General features: G+C 38.9%; 1 protein-coding gene across 1 annotated transcript in view; it reads left to right on the forward strand.

Moving 5' to 3' along the window:
• Positions 1-21109, forward strand: part of LOC112977179 (amyloid-beta A4 protein) — a 64875-nt gene extending 43766 nt beyond the window's left edge. The window contains exons 7-9 of the mRNA XM_026089222.1: positions 9080-9180; positions 12379-12525; positions 20151-21109. Coding sequence (XP_025945007.1) covers positions 9080-9180; positions 12379-12525; positions 20151-20252 — 350 coding nt within the window. The 3' untranslated portion in view covers positions 20253-21109. The remainder of the gene's footprint in view (positions 1-9079; positions 9181-12378; positions 12526-20150) is intronic.
• The last annotated feature ends 329 nt before the right edge of the window (positions 21110-21438 follow it).

Genomic DNA, 21438 nt, shown 5'->3' on the forward strand with positions numbered 1-21438 from the left:
ATTTGTGGCTTTTTGGCACAGAATTGAAATGGCGCAAAGGCCCTTCTTCTGCTTTTGACGCATGGATTGAATCCCTCCGGACTGTCAAGGATGCAGACTGCAGTCTCCAGTGAAGAAGAGTAGTCACTTCACTGGGCACATTAAAAGCTGCCACTGTTGTGCCCACATTCCTAATTTGACAACACAGATCTTATATATGTATGTAAAACAGGGATTGAGCCACCTTACCATAGTGCTAAATGTATTGTAACAGTAAGCAAAACATATTCTTTTCACTGTTTCTGGAAAAGCTTCTCAAACATCTTTTCTGGGGGAGTGAGATAGCTTTCCTTTTTTTAAGTCTGCCTAACACCTTTAAACACCATGCCTAGACTTCTCCAAATTTGTCCTTACCAGACACAAATTCTGGCAATAAATGCCCACCTGATTTTTTCATCGTCCTTTAAAACTGCGTTAGAATTTCGGTTTGCAGAAAAACTGATAGCAGTCTGAGTATCTGTCGTAAACTAGGAATTCTGGAAAGCAAAATGGCTGGTTAATTAAACTGAGTGTGAAGTACAAAAGGGATTCTGTCAGTTCAAAAATTACTGTGTTCTAAAATTGTTTTACTTGTTAATTATAAATAAAAAAATCTATGCTAGAGGTTAAAGGAGGAAAAGAGATACTTTTTTGCAGTCATTATCCTTTTGGGATAATCAGTTTTTACAGTTTGGGGCTATTCTTTATGAAAAGAAAACGTTTTGAAATACAAGGATATTATTCTAGAATGAAACAGTATTGACAAGGGACCTAGAGGCAGATAAGACACATGCTGCTACTTGTAACTTTTTTGTTTTGTTCTAATTGCCTGGATTCCAGTGGATTTCCTGAAAGGTTTGTTGTTTTCATAGTCTTCACTTCTTAGTTTCTTCTTTCACTTGTTTTGCTCAAGTGAACGAGGTGGTGACCTGCTTCTTCAGGGTAAAAATACTGGTATTAAGTCAGTCTGCAATGGTCTAAGTCTGGGCTTAACAAGTCAACATTTTGTAGCAGGTGTTTTAAAATTCTTGAGGAAAATCATCTCTTTAATGATTTACATGCACGTACAAACACATGCCTTTTTTCTTTTTTCCATTTTCTTTTTTACCACTGTTTCACCCATACAACATTCTTGCAATGTTCATTAAGTTTTTCTTAAAAAAAGATCACGATCATGCAGATCCCTTTCCCACAAGAGTCACAGTACAGCAAAGAAGTACAAATACCTTGTTGTTTCTAATCCTTACGATAACAGTTATATAGGGATCTTATTACCTCACTGCATCATTCTCTCTCTCTCTCTCTCTCTCCAAAAAAAAAAAAAAAAAATCATATAAGAAAAGCTGAGAAATGTGAAGAGTTGTCCAATCCATAGATCAGGAAAGTTTATGAGTAAGGACCAAGTTTAAAGCATTTAATAAAAATTAAACCAATTGTCCTAATCTCTACCTCTGCAGTGCTCCACCTTGGCTGGCAGCAGCTGAAGCTTGAATTTGAGTCTGAAATACAGCAGTCGTAGGAGGAGAGTAATGTCAGGAGGAGAAATCCCTATTTCCTAGTATAAATGAAACATCTGAGTGATTCACACTGGTATTTGGAAAAAAAGCCTGCTGCTTCAGCACACTGCCCTCTCCTCTTTAATTCACAAGTGGGGAGAGCAAGGGAGAATTATGCCTGTTTCTTTCCCCAGAAGGAAGTAAACAGAGATAATAAAAAGGTGAAAGGGATGGAAAATAAACAGATGCACTAAGGAGTTATCAGTGGCCTGTATTTTTAAATACTGGGCCAAACAATAAGAGGTTATTGCATATTTCTTGACATATATAAATCGCTACCTACTTCCACAGGAAGAGCTTCAAATGGAAAGAATGCCTCTTTAGTTGGTAGTCTTTTCAATAGTGCTTCCTACTCCCCGACACTCCAGAGGTCACTTTTTCATTATGAGTATTTAATTTCTTGTGGCCAAATTTTGGGTACGTGTTTATTAGTAACTTTTTTGTGCGCATAGTGTAAAAACGCGCCCAGGTACTCATAAGCATGATCCCTTTTACTCACATTCAATCAGCAAGTCTGATCTGTAGAAATTGAGTAAAAATTAGAATACCTGGCATCTGAATGATGCTGCTTAACATCAGCAGAATTTCTGAAATTCAAGGTGCTAAAGAAAAGAACCAGTGCTCGGTTCAGAGTAGATCTTATTCTCATCTGTCGCACAGTTGCAACTATATCACTAACAGTATGTCTGTAATCCAGTATGTCCATGCAAAGATATTATGATATTAACTGTGTCATTTTCTTCCATGTAGTAGGGCTGGGGGGTTGTTTGGTTTGGTTTGTTTTTTTACTTTCTCCCAACTGCACATAAAGCTGCTTCTGTGTCTTTGGCCCCTCTGCTGATAATTCATGACATGACCATCTTAATTCTGTTACGTTGCATAGAAGGCGGGGGGGGGGGTAGTTGCAGAGGCTCTGTAAGCCTAATGACTGTTCCGCAGAATCATTAGCACATACGCTGCAACCTGTGTGATGTGAGGCCACAGAGCAGCTCAGTGAATTATTTATGATTTTCTTGCCAGAAATTGCACTTTTTTCCTGTCTTAGTGATGTTAGTTCAATGCAGTTGACTTAAGCCAACTGTCTGCAGCTACCAAATTAAATCATTAATGGGTTGGGTTTTTGCATCAGATAGTTATTTCTTATAAATGAGATAGTTATCAACTGCAAGCACAATTATATATGCATAAGCACAGCATCTGCACTGACAAATGCCAGAAAGAGATGACCAAATTTCACTTGTTTTTCATTATTCATTTTTACACATATGTAAAATATCTTTGGTCTTCTAGGGAAGAATTTTTTCATACTAAGTTCCAGTGAGAGTTTTTAAAAAATGAATAAAAATTATTTTTGTGCTCTGTCACTGCTTTCTCCAATCTGAGAGCCCTGTCATCATCTATGGAGTAAAAATACACCACCATTTTAACAAGTTCCAAGGAGAGACCAGGAAATTTTAGTTCCACGCAGTCTTAAAGTACTTGTTCCTCAAAGATACTTAAATTATCTTTACAACTTAAGTTATCTTTACAAAAGTGAGTATATTATCCTTGCTTTATACATGAGGAAAATGAAACAGCTGAAATAATTTGCACCAAGTCATAGAGCAAATAATAGTTGAACTTCCAGTAAGATCTTGTGACTATCTACTTCCCAGGTACTTGTTTTGAACACTACATGCATTTCCATCCATCCTTTTTTCAGATGAATCTTTATCCAGATAAAGCTGTGTACTACAACTATAGAACTTCTTTTCTACAACAGACCCAAATTCAACAAATCTTTTCTATTCTCGAAATTACTCAAGTCCAATTCATAGATGTGGGGTTAAATGTTTTCCTTAATTTGGTTCTTACATCTTTTGCTCAAATGGTTTTTGAATGTGCTAAAAATTTTGTGTTTCTCTATGCAGAGACCACCCAATTTGGGTAGTTTTAATCATGCTTCACTTGGAGGTTTGATTTTTATGTCTAAAAGAACCTGGAAGACCATAGGCATGTGTATATTATTTCAGATCCCCACAATATTTTTTCAGATCCCTGCAAAACAAAATCAGAAATCTTGCAAGGCCATTTAACTAGTAGAAGAAACAATTATAAACAGTGTAGTAAATAATGTACAGCTAATTACTTCCTTGGTAGAATTCATTGCATCATCTTTATTCTTCTTCTTCTTAAAGCATAAATTTATATTTACACAAACACAAAAGCTCATCTGCGTGAGAGTAAAATGTTCCTCAAAGCCACTGATTTGTTTTTATTTCATATGAGTGGTTTTTGACTCCCTGTGGATTTTTTTTTCCTTTAAGGGCAAGGAACAATTAAGTTTATATATGCTGTTCTTTTTGATGTTTGGACTATATATGTATATAAAAGTAGTTAACATTACTAATTAACAGCAATATAATTAAAAGCCCATCATTCAACAACCTTAAGTACTCAAGAGCAAAGCAAGAAAAAAACAGTTGAATCTTATTTTCTGATACATATAAAGTAAGCAGGCAAACCTGTCATTGTTTAGTAAATGCTTTATTTTATCAAAGTATAATAATGTTAACTAGCTCATTGGATTTTATTGGGTGCTCTTAAGTGTGCGGTTTTGATGGCTAATTAGATTTGTTAGTTTTGCAAAGGAGATACAAGTTAATTTATTTACCAGCTGAACTGTAACATTTTTAAATTGAAGTAATTAGGAATACCAGTCCCTAAAGATAGTATGCATTTTAGAAGAAAAAGCATTAATAATTATGATTATTTGTGAATTTGAATTTGCCATCAGACTGTTACTCTCATTTTTCTTCTTTTATATTGGCTTTTGTGTTTGGGTTGTATATTTTAGACTTGGTAACGAAAAAACGTTATTTATTTTGGGTCAGAATTAAGGATCTTGTCATGTAGCTAACTCTTCTTTGTATGCTTTTCTTCAGTACAAGGGTAAAGCAGTGTTAGCCAGCTCTTAGTTTTTTGCTTCTTACCTGATTCACACCCCTCTGATAACACTTTTCAAAAGACCCTTAATTTTTTTCCTTCTTTAGTAACTACCTTTGAAAAATAAATCTTTGATTATAGCATCTAAATCTCTAAATATGTATTCACCAGGACAAGAAGGTTAATGAACTGGAAATAGAGGGAAGTTAAATAGCAAGTCTTCCGTAATGCAACATTACGGAAAGGCAGTTTATAACCCTGTGTATAACTGTGTCATACCAAGTATTTGATTCCAGTACAGAGTCATGGGTCTCTTATCATATAATTAATTATTTGCAGAAGACCACTACTTTACCCTGTTCATACTTTTAATTGTCCTTATCTTCACTTCTAAGGGGGAAAAGAGGAAAGAAAAATTACTGTTACGTTTGTTAGTGCAATAAAAGTTTCATCTCTCTCTGTTCTTGACCTTTTTCCTTGACTAGATACCACGCATGAGTTTTAGTAAGCCAAACAGTGTTAACTGCCTAACAGCAGGCCCTTTTTTGTGTTCAGATCTCATGGCAGTTTTGGGGTTGGTGAATAAGACCAAGTAGACCACCAGACCTTGATCACATTGGCCCAAAGCAGAGATTTTTCTGCTTGGTCTTGCAACAAAAGATTGGTCAAGCTGCCGTACCCTGGAAGTAGGGCTCCTGTGTTACCGTAAAACAGGAACAGAGGGAGGAAGGGGAACAGCCAGTCAGAGAAATGGGGCTTAGGAAAGCCTGGGGGTTTGATCATGTCTTTTTTCCACTTGCAGCTGAGCCTACTGATAAACTTCCCACCGTCTGTCACTGCCTGAGGCGAGGGCTGCTGCCTTCCGTTCTGCCAGCTGAAAAGCTGCTGTAATTCCTGCCTGTGGTGTTTGACTCCTCTAACTGCGGTTATCAAAGACCCACAGTCTAAGCTAACCTATCTTGTTTTCACTCAGAGTGGTTAGAGCCAAGAATAGAAGTCCCCAAGCCCAGTGTCCTATCTCTAGCCATGGCACAAGCGGGATACCTGCAGATATCGCCTCTGCCTGTGCTGCCAGCACATCCACTGAGCTTTTGGCAATCAGCATTTGATAGACTTCCAGAACTGGAAATTTTATCTTCATCATTGTGTTTAGTAACCATGGATGAACCTTTCTTCTTCACATTTGTTCATTTGCATTTTGAACATGCTTATAATTTGTGCCAATGAGTTCCACAGCCTAATTTTGCATTGTTCCAAATATATATACGTGTGTGTGTATATATACATACATATATATATATATACACACACACACTTTCTTTTGTTAGTTTCTAATCTGCTGTGTCCTAATTGTGTTGGTGTCCTGCACTTTGTTAGGAGAAATAATGAATAATCGTTTACTGTTGACTTTGTGTGTCATTCACAGCTGTATAGCCCTCTGTAGTGTTCCCCCTTAGCTGTCTCTTTTCCAGTCTGAAGACTCCTGATTTGTCTAGTCTTTCCTTGTATAGAAACCATTCCATACTAGTGATCATTACTGTCTCCCTTCTTTGTACCTTTTCTAGTTCTTCTGTGGAGATGGGGTGACCAGAACTGATAGCCATATTTAAAGTGAGGATGAATCATAGATTTATACAGCGGTGTAATGATGTTTTCTGTCTTCTCTTTTCCTTCTTAATTATTCCTAACTTTCTCTTTGCCTTTTTGACTGCTACTGAGCCAACTGCCCACAGAGAATTATCCACAGTGACTCCAAGGTCTCTGTCCTGGGTGAAACAGAACTAATTTAGAGCACAATGTTGTGTATGTATAGTTAGGGTTATTTTTCCCTGTGTGCATCACTTTACATTATATCAACATTGAATATCATTTCTCTTTTATTGTGCGCTCAGAATTTCTGCAGTTCTTTGCAGTTGGTTTTACTTTGTCTACCCTCATTTTTATTATTATTTTTGTTGTTAGACTTTGTCACGGCACCATTCACTCCCTTATCCAGATCGCTTTACAAATAGCACAGCACAGATCCTTGTTGGACCCTGCTGGTAACCTTCCTCCATTGTGAAAAATGACTGTGTATTTACACTTTGTTTCCTACCTTTTAATCGGTTATGGAAAGTCATGTAGGACCTTCCCTCTTAATTCTTGCCATCTTATCTTCTGCCAGAGCTTTGATGAAGGTCCTTCTCAAAAGTGTTTTGGAAAGCCACATTCACTCTAAGCTAAATCACTTTTACCCATTTGCTTATTAACTCCTTCAATGACCTATTATAGATTTGGCAGGCAAGACTTGTTGCAAGACAAGTTGATTCTTCACCAATATATCTCATATATGCATGTATATTTTTTAATCAATATTTACAGCTTCATTCAGTTTGCGAGCTATAGCAATAAAGTTCTGTACTTCCCAAAGTCCTTGCCTCGAGGGAGCTTCCACACAAGTGTGACTGTGGACAGTGGCAAGCAGCTGGGAACAGCCACCTCTTCAGCCCTTACAGCTGTGGGCAGTGAACCAAGTCCAAGGAAAGCCCTTTGCNAACTATTGCAACTATGTGAAAAGCTACTATTCCATTATTGTTTCTCCCCTCTTAATCCTAGCACCAAAAAGGCAGGGGATTTGAAGAAGCGAGCCTCTGTGCTGCCAAATGTGTTCTCACTTTTTTCACTTCCTGTTGATGCAGATATAGGAGCTATTTTCAGATTATGCAGACAGGAGAGTGAATCGTATTCTTTCTTTAGTTTGGAAAACTAACCATAGCTGCTTTAGGGATAGAAAATTAAACCTCCTTTCAGGCACCGTGTGGGTTTTATTTCCTTCATCTCCATTTCCTCCTGCATTTCATTGACAGAATGTCATGGTTTGTTTTCAAACTGCAATTCCTTACATACTTTACAGTTTTTGCCTTTAGAAATGGCCTTTTGTATATAAATGTCATAATATACTTGTGTCAGACTTAGTTGTGTAATGTGGCATCAGCTGCTTGATAAAAATATTTGAGAGCCGCTAAATACTTTATTCCTTCAAAAAAAAAGAGAGACTAAGTTTCAGTTTATGGGACGGTCAGACTGTTCAAGAAAATAACCATAAATACTTTACTGCATGAAGATTATTCTTGTTCTCTTTTGTATGGTTTGTTGTGAAAAGTAGGATCAGAACCCAAGAATGGGATTGTCTGTACAGCCTAGAGAAGTTCTGGGAAACTTCTGTTCTCATTGTCTCACAATACAAGAATAGATCAGCATTTAATGTAAAAAACTGGCAAATTCAGAAGCAGTAAAAGGGGAATAACTGTTTCATTCAGTGCTACTTTAGATTGTGGAGCTCATTGGCACTTGTAAGTCTTCAAGAATTTACTGAGAGTCCAGAGACACTGTGGAGAACAAGAGCAGTCCATGGTGTTGAGAGTTTCGAAGATGTTTAAATTTCCACACATTGGGACTTAAGGTCAGCCCAAAATGCTAGGAATCACAGTGAAAGCTTGGAGAGGGGAAGAGAGGGGATAAAAATGTTAGAATAGTTATAGGCAAGGAATCTGAATCAGTTCATATGTTCTTATCACATTATATCGGGTGAGGAGATAACTTCTCATAAATAACATACTTCTGCAGTGTTTGTATCTCCAAGAGATACGAATGTCAATCAGTTGCACTAAGAAGGAAAACAACCAGCTACATGAATACCCATATGTTCTCTATGAGCTAGAGCCGGTTTTTCAGGACAGAACATTCACAGATATACACATCAGCTGCGCTCCTCAGCTGTTGTAAGTCTGGCTAGTTCTCCTATGGCCAGGAGGAAATCCTGGCCTTCTTTCCAGCTAGTGCAGCATCCCCCTCTTCACATCCATAAGGAGAAAGCAGGACTGCAAACTATCCATGATTAAAATCATTGCAAGCTCTGGTTACTTGCTATACTGTCTGCTTCTAATCAAGAGGCAGAGTTATCTCTCAGGCAGAAGTCAAAATTTGAATCATATTAATTCTGAACGGTCTGCACTATAAAAGCAAGAGTTCTGTAAACTTCACAAACATTTTTAATAACTCATATGCATGTTTGTGCATAAGGCACAGACTCACTGGAAGCAAGAGAATGTAGTATCTGGGGTTCCCCACCTCACACCATGGGTATATCTTTTTCCTCACAGCAGCCTGAGCTAGGGAGGGGGAAGATTTCAGCCTAAACATCAAATTTCCTTGGTGTTTCTAGAGAGGCTGTCAGAGCGGATCTGTCTTCATCCCCTGAGCCAGTTCAGGAGACCACTGTTAATCCCCCGCAGCTTAGTTCTTGCAGTATTTCATACTGAAAGCCTTCAGTGCATGTACCAACATAGCTACAGTGGATTAAGGAACGTTAACAGAGGAGAAATTTTACCAGCTCATTCTCCATCACCTCAGTGGGAATGAAACATCAGATGTACCTCACTTCTCTCCCAGCTCCCTTTCACACCTCATCTTGTGTGAATGTTACATCACACCTCACCTGTGTGAATGATACCATTACCTTCTGCTCTTGTCATGGTGGAGGTAAGTAGAGTGTAATTGAATCAAGGACATTAATAAGTTGTCATTGCGGTGCAATGCAGGTTCTGGGTTGACCAATGTTAAAACAGAAGAGATATCTGAAGTAAAGATGGATGCAGAGTTCCGGCATGACTCAGGATACGAAGTGCATCATCAGAAGCTGGTAAGTGAACAAATTGTGCTTTCTACATGTGCATTTTGAATTGGTGGTTAAATTCTGGGCTTGTGAGCCAATTATGGCCATGTTTCCCCTGTGTGATGTGGATGGGGATGTCAAAATTGCCTCAAAAAGTCTTCACGTGAACAGCTTCTGCTTCTTCTGGTTCTCTCTTAATGGGAGATCTGGAATAATTTCAGCAGCGAAGGCTGAATACTACTAAGTCTGACGTAAGAAGCAATGCTGACGGTTCCTGCCCTCACGCTTGTATGCAACCAGATGTGGTCATTTGTGTAATAGCTGCCCCCTGGTCCGTCTCTCGTCAGGGATCACATAACTGAAGAGCGGAGATGCAGAGGAAGGGCACCACTAAGTAGGTAAAAGAAAGTCTGATGGAGACCCAGCAGGGTGCAGCAAGAAATAAGAGTGGTATTGGGGAGTGACTCTGTTTTGGGAAAAGAGTCCCCCTCTCTCAAGACAGATGGTGATGGTGCATGAAGGAGCTGATCTCTACGGAGCATAACCTCTCACAAAATTCCCTGCTTGGGATGAGGAGAGATTCTCCATTGGCCTTAATTTTAATTTGTACTTGGTCGTATCTCTGTATTTTGTTTCTTAGGGTATATTATTAACAGGTGAATGGCAGATAGGAACAAAATATTGTTCCCCTTTTGAACTGTGATTCTTATGAAAAGTAACAACTAAAAGCCATGTAAGTGAGAATAAGGATCTTCTAAAGGCTTTTTGCAGTCTCTTAATAAGTAATGAAGAACCCATACAGCAGTGCTGACTATAAACCTGTTCTGCTTCCCCTTTTGTAAAGGTATATTACATCATGAGATTTCACTTCTCTGACTTTCAATATCCTGATATTAAACTTGAAAGCTTTTTTTTAATATATTTTTAAAGCTAAGTAGTGCTGAAAATTAAAATTAGCATGGGACTCGTTTTTGCATTTGAACTAGGCAGTCACTGTGTAAAAAGATATTCCGCCATCTCTTTGATGCTGAGAACTGAGAATTCCCAGTTTGATGAACTAATCCAAAATGCATTAGCACTAATTTGGGAAATTCTGACACGCTTAGCTCAGATGAGTTAAACATCCTGATGGAGTAAACCTGTGTGAGTTTACTGAAGGGAGGAAACTTGTAGAAATGTGTTTTCATACACTTGTTCCTACATTACTGATCCTGTGTCACATGCACTTTTCAACAGTAACCTTTTATATAGAAGTGCTTTGATACCATCTCAAGCAGTTTGGAGCTGCAAGCTACCCCCTACCGTTGGAATCCATCCGCTTCAATAATGTGGCATGCTTAACACAAGAGTTTTCAAGCTTTCTAAAGCGTTTTATGTCATACTTCTCACTGATAGCTACAATCATTATTTAAAATTAGTAAGTTGTCCTCTAGTTTGGTTGGGGTTTTTTTTGTTTTTTTTCAACTGAGACTGAGCAAGGAGCCTAGTATCATTGAGAAAATACTGGGATGATGCCTTACAGTGCATTGCATGTCATATGCCATTTCATATCAGTGAGTTGTTCTGAAGTTGTATATTCTCCTTATTCCCAGCCAGAGTTGGTTTTGAGGTTAGAATTTGAAGACATCTTCTCCATTAGTTTAAATTCAAAAGCAGTAAGTAGAAAAATACATTCACCTGGGTGAAACAGTCTCCTTAAGATATTGTTCTGAATTCAGCTATGCATTGTATTTTACATGCAAGCTTCTGAATTGATCCAAAATTATAGTTATATTCCTCTTTATGGGTATTCATGTTTTAACTATATATAAAGTTCATTTTCATGACTGAGGATGCTTAAGCCCTTCCTCTGTTGCACATGTATATTAGCTGGGATATTTCACAGTGCTCTAAAATAGTATAGTAACAGACTTTCATTCCTGTGCAGGTAAAATTGACAGAGGAAGTTACTACTTCACATCAGTGTATGCCAACACTGTCCATTGTGTGTGCTTTCCAGTGTATTTTTAACTCCGTTTAAACATATTTCTTGTTTACAACTAGAAACAATATACGTATTTATATTGCATGTTTTAATACCTCTCTGCAGAAGATTGTGTTTTCTTAAAGAGTGCAGATGTAATACAGCTCATTATAATTCTCAGCAGGTTTCCTGTTTCCCCTCGCATTTTTGTTAAATATTTGTCAAAGAATTTAGTCTTTCAGAGTGAGTTAGTCTTACAGTCCTATGAATGTAATGTGTTCTCTAATCCATTTTGCCCATTTTGATTAAAAATAATAATAATAAAAGCCTGCTATTGACAAGCAGACAAAAGGTTTGTAAAATATGCACAGAAGTAAAATAATTCAGCATATTACTTGAATACAATATGGAACAGTGAAAACAATCACCCACTTTCATACCTGTTCCCATTTCTAGCAGCCAGCCTTATTAAATGCATGGTAAAGCACCTTGCTGTTCACTGTTTTGCCTTATCAATATACACAATCCAAGTGGATCTTCTCTGTTTTTCACACAGCTGTCATATCGGCTCAGTCTCACATGAGGATTGTCATCATCCAGGTGTAGCTCATTCTCCCTTTGCTCTGTGAAAGCTCGATGACTTCCTTGCTAGTCACTTAAATTAGTACGCTTGTGTTTGCTGGACTCTGGTCCGTCTGCTGGGAGAATTTTCTCCCAACTGGTCGTGTGCGAGTTTCACTGTCATCCTACTGGTTTTCTTTACTTCTTTATCAAACCAATGCATCAGACTTGGTCCAAACAAGCTGAAGAGATGTCAAGTTGTGAACAATTTCATAATTTACATTCTAAAAATAAAGAAATTTATATGCTTCCTGGTTACTCCTCTACGAGCTTATCAGTCATTTTGCAATTAGCTTGGCTGTTTCTTTAAAAAAAAAAAAAAAAAAAAAAGGACAACTACTGGCACACTTGTATTGTTTCTAAGACCTGTGTAAGGCGCTGATTTAAAAGACATAGAGATAAGTCTTCTACGTAGGCACAAAACTGCTACACTACAGGCAATAAAAAACACTTTTGTACCTCTTCTCCTGCTAGGAGAGCTTTGTACTGCAGTGATCCAGTTTTGAATAATTAGGCTGACATGCAGTAGCGTTTAATTACAGATACTTCAGTAGGCTTTGAATTGCTCTGGCATCTGGACACATTAGCCAAACACTCGGTCAGGTTTTTATTAGCCACCTTATTTTATTTTTCTTTTATAGGTGTTCTTCGCTGAAGATGTGGGTTCAAATAAAGGTGCCATCATTGGACTAATGGTGGGAGGTGTTGTCATAGCAACAGTGATTGTCATTACTTTGGTGATGCTGAAGAAGAAGCAGTACACGTCTATTCACCACGGTGTTGTGGAGGTAAGACAAGGCTTCCAAACACAAGCAGTGTCACATGAACAGCACAGTCAACACACTGCTCCATAAATACATTTACAAAGAAAAAAGCCTGGTTTTTTGGCTAGCCCAGTGTTCAAAGTCAGAGTGGTTGTATGTAGCAGACTGGAATTGAATTGCCTCAGTTTGTAAATACAGTCATAGTATAAACCATGTCAAGTTGGATGCAAAACCACAGAACTTTGTTCTGGAATTATCCTAGATCAATTACCTTATAACACAGAACTTCATTTTATAGGAAATTTGATAGTAGCCAATGAGCAGATACTGCACAAGGAGAAAAATCTGTTTTTCCTATTGTTGGAAATTCACACACAGACTTCTTTATGTAGTTTGCAAATAAAGGTTCGAGGCAGGTCTGTGGATTGTGCTGCATACTACAAGGATTTTTCTTATACAGATACTTTATTACTTTTTGTTCTCTAAACAAGATTAACTTTTGCCACCAACAGTTTTTGATTTATGGCTAATCTGAAACTCATAGATTTGAGAAGCACATACAAATATAAAATTCTATATGAGTTTTTCAAGATGAAAACCATTGTCTCTTCACAATCTTCCAGGTAAAGCTATGGTCAATTTACAATAATTTAAAATACAAGGTCTGTTGCTTGGATTTAAAAAGGAGTCTCTATAAATAGGAAAAACTTGATCATGAGAACTGGAAGGGGATTCGTATACCTTTTTCCCTGCCCCCGCTCCCCCGCCCCCCCCCAATATGTTTATATCTAGAAGTTAGCTGTGGGAGTATCTGATGTGCAGGTAGTACTTTATGTTAGGCAGCACTTCCGACATTTATGGTTTTTGTCTTCCAAAACCAATATTTGCAATTTTTAATTGAAACTAAATCTTGTTCAAGTCCACAGTTATGTTGGTTTCACCTTGAGTCAAATGAACCTTGCTCTAGTCGTACTAGATGAATATGAGGGATGTTTTCTGATGCACCTATTCCATTTTTGGTGGCAGTGAAGAGCCTTAAAAACATTTAAGTAAGCCTCCCAAAATCCAGGCTGTGCTTTTTCTTATGGTTTAAAGCCTCCCAAAGAGACAAGGTGAGAAGAGCACCTGGCGAGAGCGCTCTTATACGCAGGATAGATTTGAGTCCCAACAAGCCATGCAGAATTTTGGACTGAGAGGCAGAAAATAGCAACTAAGAATCTCAGTTTTAACTTTCCATGTGAAAGCTTTCAACCTATTTTGTGGAAAATTCAAACAGGCTTGAATTTTAAACCACCCAGTCGGTTTCTGCTTCCAACAGTTATACGTCAGCTGCGGTGTGAGACCCATGTCGGTGAGCGTTGGTCCTGCTGAAACAGCCCACCCGGGGCTCCACGCTGGAGCTCGCGTGTGTGGGGACACCCAGAGGTGGTGGGAGGAAGGTCCTGGCTGTGAGTTGGGGTTGCCCAGCTGAGACCCTTCTTTGACTGCATTTAGCTGCAACAGAACAGGTCAGGAGGCTTGCTGGGCCAAAGCCCTGAATCAGACATTGGATGTGGACATACCGTTATTGCAGTACGACCTTAAAATTTTTGATAGATTTTGCCTGATGGAATGATATAGAGAGAATACTCCTAGATTCTTATGAGCTTTCTTCAGTGAAAATGAGCTTGGAAATGTTGGCTTCATTGCTGGAAATAACGTGCACAATCTGAACAAGCTATTCATGTCAAAATGACAGCCTAACTTGGGGAGTAAAAAGTTTTACAGAAAACAAACTAAAGGTGTAGCACGAGGATCTACCAAGAATATTAGTCAGTTTATAGTGCCACACTGTAGATGTTGTCGCATGGTAGATTCACTGCATTGGGTCTGCCGTTGGCAGCCAGGATTCCTAATTCTGCCAGACTTGTTCTGTGCTGTTGGCAGTCTGCATAACCTCACTGTCTCAGCTTCTCGCTTGCAAGAAAGGCATAACACCTATTTTTGCCCTAGGGTAGTGAAAATTGTGTAGCAGTTACTTGATGAAAAACAAAGATCCATGTACAATAAATGTCTTCAAAATTAAGCTATTCCATTTAAAAGAAGATTAATTTATCTAGCAGAGATGCACCTACAATATGCTGTGCACTAAAAAGTAAAACATTTGATGTAAAAATAACTGTACATCAGATCTAGGTTGGCTGGGTATATTTTAACAAATCTTGCAACCTATCTGTTTGTTGCATGTCAGAAACTATTGTGAAAATTCAAGTCTGTATTAATGGATGCAAAGATTACAAAACAGGTCCTATTCCACCTGTATTCCTATCTTCCAAAAAAGTCATCTCTGACTGTAATGCTTGTTCTCATTCCACTATGATTTCTTTAACAAAAGATGTTATGAAAAACTCTATTAGTCTTTTTTGAAGTTCTAAGGAGAAATATATATTTCCTATTTTGAAAAAGTGTCATAATAATTTTCTCACCAGTTTGACAGTATAGATATTTCAAAGTGATTCATCCTTACCAGGAAAAAGGACAATCACAAGTACGTAAATAGATGACTGAGTGACTGAAATTACCTATTATATGTGCCCAGGTGGGCTCCATCAAACCTTCTGAGGTTTTTTTCCCACCTGGCTGCAGGAGGTTTCTTCCTCTATAAAAGCAGATGGCAAAAGAGTCATCATCATCTCTCATATGCTCCAAACTTCAGCCAACTGTCTCAACTCATCCTCCTTCAGTATCTCCTTTCTGAAACTCAGTTGCTTTCTGTTACAGAGGCGGCACCTCCAGCCAGGAGTGTGTGAGGAGGGGGGACAACATAAGGGCTCACAGGAGTAGCACAGCAGTCATTAAAATTGCTGTAGCTGTACTCTCCAAAGTTCATCTGTCAAAGCCGGATCTGCAGATGTATATTAGACAGCATGCATTTACCAAAGAAAAGCACAATCTAAACAACAATGTTGTGTTTGCTGGATCTTTGAGAACTGCCTTACACGTACTGTCTGGGTTTCTGAGCTGGCCCATATGTGCAGAGGCAGCATAAGAAGTTTTTTGCGATATTACTGTCTTCCTGACTCCACGTTAGGAAGTTCTGCATGAAAAAAGTATAAGCTAGAGAAGAAGTGGTAGATGGACAAGCAAGCTCAAAAGAAGAGGTTATTTACCTGTCCAGGCTGTTTTTTCAAGGGGCATCAGGCCATAGAAAAGTGAAGTGTCTGGGCTGCTTCTCAGCAGTCTTGAATGCTGTGTTCAACTCCTACCACCTCTGTAATGGGTAGCAAAAAGCTTCTTAAAATAAGGGAAGTAAGGGAAAATAAAAATGGTAAGGAGCTTTTCGTGATTTACTGACAAGGAAATAATCAGGTTTAAAGACATGTAGTTTGTCAGAGCAATACCTAGGTCAAAGGTTGTAAGAAAAGAAAGGAATTGTTTGTCAGAGTAGAAATGGGTAAAAGCAAAAGGTAAAGACAATCAGGATGAGCAATAGTGCACTGAAGTTGGCAGTGAGATAGATTAACCTGTGGCATAGTCAGCTGCAGGCCTCAATAAATCCCTTTCATCTATAAATGCTGTATTTCAGAGGTTACTGGCCTTCCATTGTAAACTGGTTTATCAAAATGGGACTTTTTTGATATGGAATATTGTGCAAAGTTTTTTAAAAATTCAGTCTGATTTCTTCTGTCCTTCCTTATATTTTTTTCTAATCTCTTTCTCCTTCCTGAATTTCCTCTGAGTTTCTGGTCCATTCTTTAGTCTCTTTTGCTTCTTCTTTCTTTGACTCTGTTTTTTATGTTGTTTTGTTTTCTTACCCTGCTTCTTCTCCACAAGCAGGTTGTCTTATGGGCTTATCATATCTTCTAGTCCTGGATAGAAATCGTGAGTGGGAGGTTTAAAGCTAAAACAGGTTATAAGGTTCAATACAATGTTGTTTGAAGCTTAAATAGGGAGAAGTCCAGCACTGGTTCTGGCATGCCCTTGCATGCATCCCAGCCTAGTGTGTGAGCCCCATAGAAGGGGAAATGCTCTTAGGTGTGTATTGATACGTGGAGATCCCTGATCTCTCAGGCCCAGTGCTTCATATTAGGCTTTGATTTCATCCTCAATGAGAGCCTTTTAGAGCAGTCAGTGGGTTTAGTTGTGAGCTCTCCAGTGGCTCTCACTTCTTGGTTTGGACAAGCACAAGATACTCCTGTAGCGTGGTAGGATAAAACACAGGGCTGACTTGACATTACAGCAGCCCATTCAGGAAGAAGAGGAAGGGTGATTTTTCCTGTGCGTTTGCTTTGTATTCTCATTTTCTGTGAGTGCTAGAAAGGCTACTGGAATGCTTACAATTTTCCCTGCTTTGTTCTTCCCTTTCCTTCACAGCCGTGTTAGCGACGACTTTAGCAGCAGCAGATGGCATGCGGTGACATTGTCACAATGGAAATAGTTAACGCTGTTAAATTTGCATGGTCCTCAAGGCAGGCATTAGGCCTTCTATGTGTTTTTACAAGACCTATACTGAACTGGATTTGTTAGGCCCTGCTGCCATTTTAATGATGAAATATTCACATTGAAAACAGTGTTCTACAGAATGACGACAGGGTCGAGGAATTGCCAGAAATTAATTCACTGCATATGGTTACTGATGGTGTACCCTTGTGGAGGGGAAAGCTGGCAACCCAGAAAGGACTTGTAAAACAGCAGGAACGAACCAAGCACCAGGAGATCCTTGTAGGGATATTGCTATGAGTTGCAGCAGCTCTGTCGCTGCCTCTCACCCAGCCCAAATAGCCCCACAGCTGCCTTCTCGGCTGAGCATAGGTCTCTGCAGGAAAAGGGGGTTAAAAAGGAAGGCTCGAACAGCAGGCACAGACAAGTCTTTAAAATGCAAGTGCACAGTTGTACACTCACTGCTGAGGAGGTTGTTATACAGAAGTGTCTTGGGGATTTGCGTGTAGAGGTTGAAGAGGAGACAGGCTGCGAAATTCCCAGGGGTTCTCCTGCCCATGATGGATTGAAATGATTGCTGACAGCCAAGCTGAGCACTCACCAGCCACGTGCGCTGGCCCAAGGAAACTGCACGCTGTCAGCAAGAAAGTTTCTTTTGTCGCTTCTGGAGAGATAGGGGGGGCGGGGAAAGGAAAACACATGTTTTTTTCCCCCTAATATCTAAAACAAGAGAAACCTGAAAAGAGAGAAGCTCAAAGCAAGAGCGCCACTTCCCTAAACAATAACCTACTGCCTGAGAGCATGCCACAGGACTTGAAGAAATGGATGTATTTTGGTTTTGTTGCATAAGAGAATTACTTATTGCAAATACAGCTTTGACAGTATTTTAACAGCAGAAATGTCAGGCTATGTTGCAAAATTGGAAACACAGGAAGCACCACGTCAGCTCAGCCCAGAGATCCTTTCTGCCTGGCATCCCGTTTCCCATCGGCAGGCATCACGTGCTTTCTGGAAGACTCAGGACTCCTGCTGTAGAGAGTTTTGTAATAGTCTGCAAGTGGAAGCAGGGTGTGACCCTTAAAGTTGGATATGTCACAAAAATTTGCAATTACTGCATGACAAAAGAGAGATTTGATTGAAAACAGTGATGGCTGAAAGTGCAGTTTGGGCGTTGGAACATGGCTAAGGAGATTAGAAGGGACGTGGATTAGAAAAGGGATCCGACCTGGGGTCAGCAGTTCATCTGAGCAGTCCAGTATATGTACCACACACAGAACCATTTCATCTCTTAAATAATCAATGCAAGAACATCAGGAAGGAAGATGGCTCTGACAGGAGCCACGTTCTGGTGGTACTGCAGGAAAGGCAAATGTGATCTACCACAATAAAATAACAGCTGCAAAAATAAGCTGAGCGGTCTGCCTTTGTCCCAAGCGTGGAACAACATCCCTATTATTTTTTTCCAGAGCATCAGGTAACAACCCACTGAAGGTTATAGTCTGTCCTCACTGAGGTGAATTATTTCTAGTATTGTAGAGCAGATTTAAAATGAGCATCAAACATAAGTACTATTTCTTTACTTTTTTATTAAAAGGTTAAAGTAAGCTAGCCTGCTATATAAGACTTCCTGAGAGAATACATTTTCCATTTTCCAAAAGGTTATTTTTATGCTAAAAATAAACAGCTCTTTTTGCTAAAGGTCATTACTTACAGAAATCCACATGAAAATGTTCATAACCAATATGTAAAGAGTCTTAGGCACTTTCCTGATTTAAAATTTTTGACTGTGTAAAATTCACTTTTTACCTTCTCTTTTTAAGAACTGTCAAATAGCTGACAGGCTATCTTAGCTCTGTTTTAATATGTAGTTAACAAGATAGCCAGGAGATGGTAGGTTTTGAATTCACAACAGGTATTTAGCTCAAACAGTGGAGGTAAAATACCTAATTAACATTTAGAGACTGTTCTCGCCCACTCTAATTTGATGAAGTTCTGTATTACTGTAATGTTCAGTGAAAGAAGAAAATAATTTGTGGAGCAGCAGGTATTCAATGGAGAAGTCTTGACTGAGCTGTTTTTATGCCTGTCTTCCAAGTAATCAAGAAAGGTCAATTTTTGTTAAGTAGAAATACTTAACCAGCGCAGAAACCTCAAGCTTTTTGTCACTAAACTGAACCAAATTCAACATTGGAGCCAGAGAAGTTCTGCTTCAGGCACTGCAATGGAATTTTTGCTCACCTTCTGCCTGTCTGCTCTGTTTTTTCTTTGGTATTCTCATTTTATTTCTTACCAATTAATTATTTAATGGTTCTGAGACCTTACCCCTGCAACAAATCTGAGAGTATAGTATAGACAGAAGGCAGCCTCCAGCCACTTCCTTCAGCTTTTTCTATCTTTTCTTTTTCTTTGAATTTTTCCTTATTTCAGATCCAGTCGATCCCAAGTATAGATACTGTATTGGGGAGAAGGGGGACATAATAATGGGAGTCTGGCAGGGAGATGCAAAATATATTCCCTTTTTTCTTTGTAATGTTGCATACTTCCTGAACCAATCAACAGAAACAAAACACAAGGTGGTATTGCTGAGTTTGGGCAGGTAATCATGAAGTCCTTCAGCAAAAATAATAAGTTGCAGAATTGTTCCGGTTGCCTTACCTTGTTCCTGCACATTACTCTATCCAGAAAGCGAACCATGACTGTCCAAACAAGAAGGGCCATCCCTGCAGGTTGCTCTGGAAAATTGTTCGTGGGCTTTTATTTTGTATTATATTTTATACTGCAACACAGTATATTGACTTTGTTCCCTGAGGCCATTTGCAGTCCTGCGTAACTTGGAGAGAAGAGTTTTTAGAGACAGTTGTCTCCTCGGGCAACATTAGAGCCTCCAGGTCCTAGGTTTAATACTCTGTTTAGTGGAGAAGTATCTGAGCAGCTAGGTCCAGCAGGGCAAGCAACTGTTGAGTTCCTCCCTACCACCTCCAGACACCTTTATTTTAGATTTTCTTGTGAGGGTGTGACTGAGCTTGGGACCTGAGTTGCTTCCTCCCTTCTTTAAAAAAAAAAAAAAAAAAAAAAATTGTCCTGAGCTTTAAAACCTATCTTGCATTTCAGAGGATATTTTGTGCCTAAATACATGTAAAGCAGGATACAAAATACGTTGGATGGCCATTAAGTGAGGAAACACAGTGTGCTGTGAATTGAACAAGAACCTGACCCTGGTTTCTTCACAGGTGGATGCTGCAGTGACACCAGAGGAGCGCCACCTTTCCAAGATGCAGCAAAATGGCTATGAAAATCCCACCTACAAGTTCTTTGAACAAATGCAGAACTAGGACACTACAACAGCCTCATGAGTTGGACAGCAGAATGATTGCTTCACTGCCCATTGGTGTTCAGTTATAGAATAATGTGGAAAGAATCAAAAACACTCTGTTTTATTATTTACTCATTATCGCCTTTTGACAGCTGTGCTGTAACACAAGTAGATGCCTGAACTTGAATTAATAAAATCAGTAATGTATTTTCTCTCTTTCTCTTTACATTTCAGTCTTTACACTACATTATTAATGAATGTTTTTTGTGTACTGTAAAGAGTTTAGCTGTATTTAACTAGTGCATGGATAGATTCTCTTTCCCAATTATTTATCATGTAGCTCCTTAGCCAGTTGTATATTATTCTTGTGATTTGTGACAAAAATTAAGTCCTAATTGAAATATGCTTTAAGAATTGATGGGGGATGCTTTTGGTGTCTGTGGGGTTTAGCTGCTTCTCTTTGCTGAGCGTTTTTTTCTGATCACTATGCATTTTAAAGTAAAACAACATTTTTTAAAAAGTATTCCAAATGAGTTATTGAAATTCTTTTCCTCTGCAGTTGCATATTATTGTACAGATTGTTGCTCCTGCTGTATTAGTGACGTAGAAATCATGGGAATACACATTTGTTTCTTTGTGCCTGTTTTATGTGCACACTTTAGGCATTGAAAGGTAAACTTTATTTTCTTTTCCATGTATCTTTTTGATCTTAAAAAAATATTAAAAAGAATCCCTGTTAATTGTGAGCACTTCTGGGGGGGGAAAAGTGCCTGCTGGTCGAAAATTAACGGGGATCCTCTGCAGGATGATTGTACAGAACCATTGCTTATGAATTGATAGCTTTCTACACTGTGTTACATAAATAAATTAAGAAAAAAACCTTTGGGCAAGAGTTTTCTTTGGAGGCAGAAAAATAGTTTGAAAGCCACTGAAACAGAAAACATCGGACATTCGCATTGGGCGAACGAGGGGCAGTAGGGGATTTTCCTACACAGATAACGACGCTCATGGCTTGACCAGAGACCAGGGTGGAGCAGAAGCGGCAGTGCGGGGCAGAAATGAGGCACATGCTGACTTTGGCACACCTGCCCCTCTCAAATGTTGTCTCGCTCTCTTTTTTCTTTTTTTTTTTTTTCAGTTTGTATAATAATGCTTTAATGTAAATAAACGTGTTCCTGGAGGAGCCCGTTGTGGTAGTGTGTCTA

This window comes from Apteryx rowi, unplaced genomic scaffold (assembly GCF_003343035.1).
Source record: "Apteryx rowi isolate R43461 unplaced genomic scaffold, aptRow1 scaffold_801, whole genome shotgun sequence".
NCBI classification, from domain to species: domain Eukaryota; kingdom Metazoa; phylum Chordata; class Aves; order Apterygiformes; family Apterygidae; genus Apteryx; species Apteryx rowi.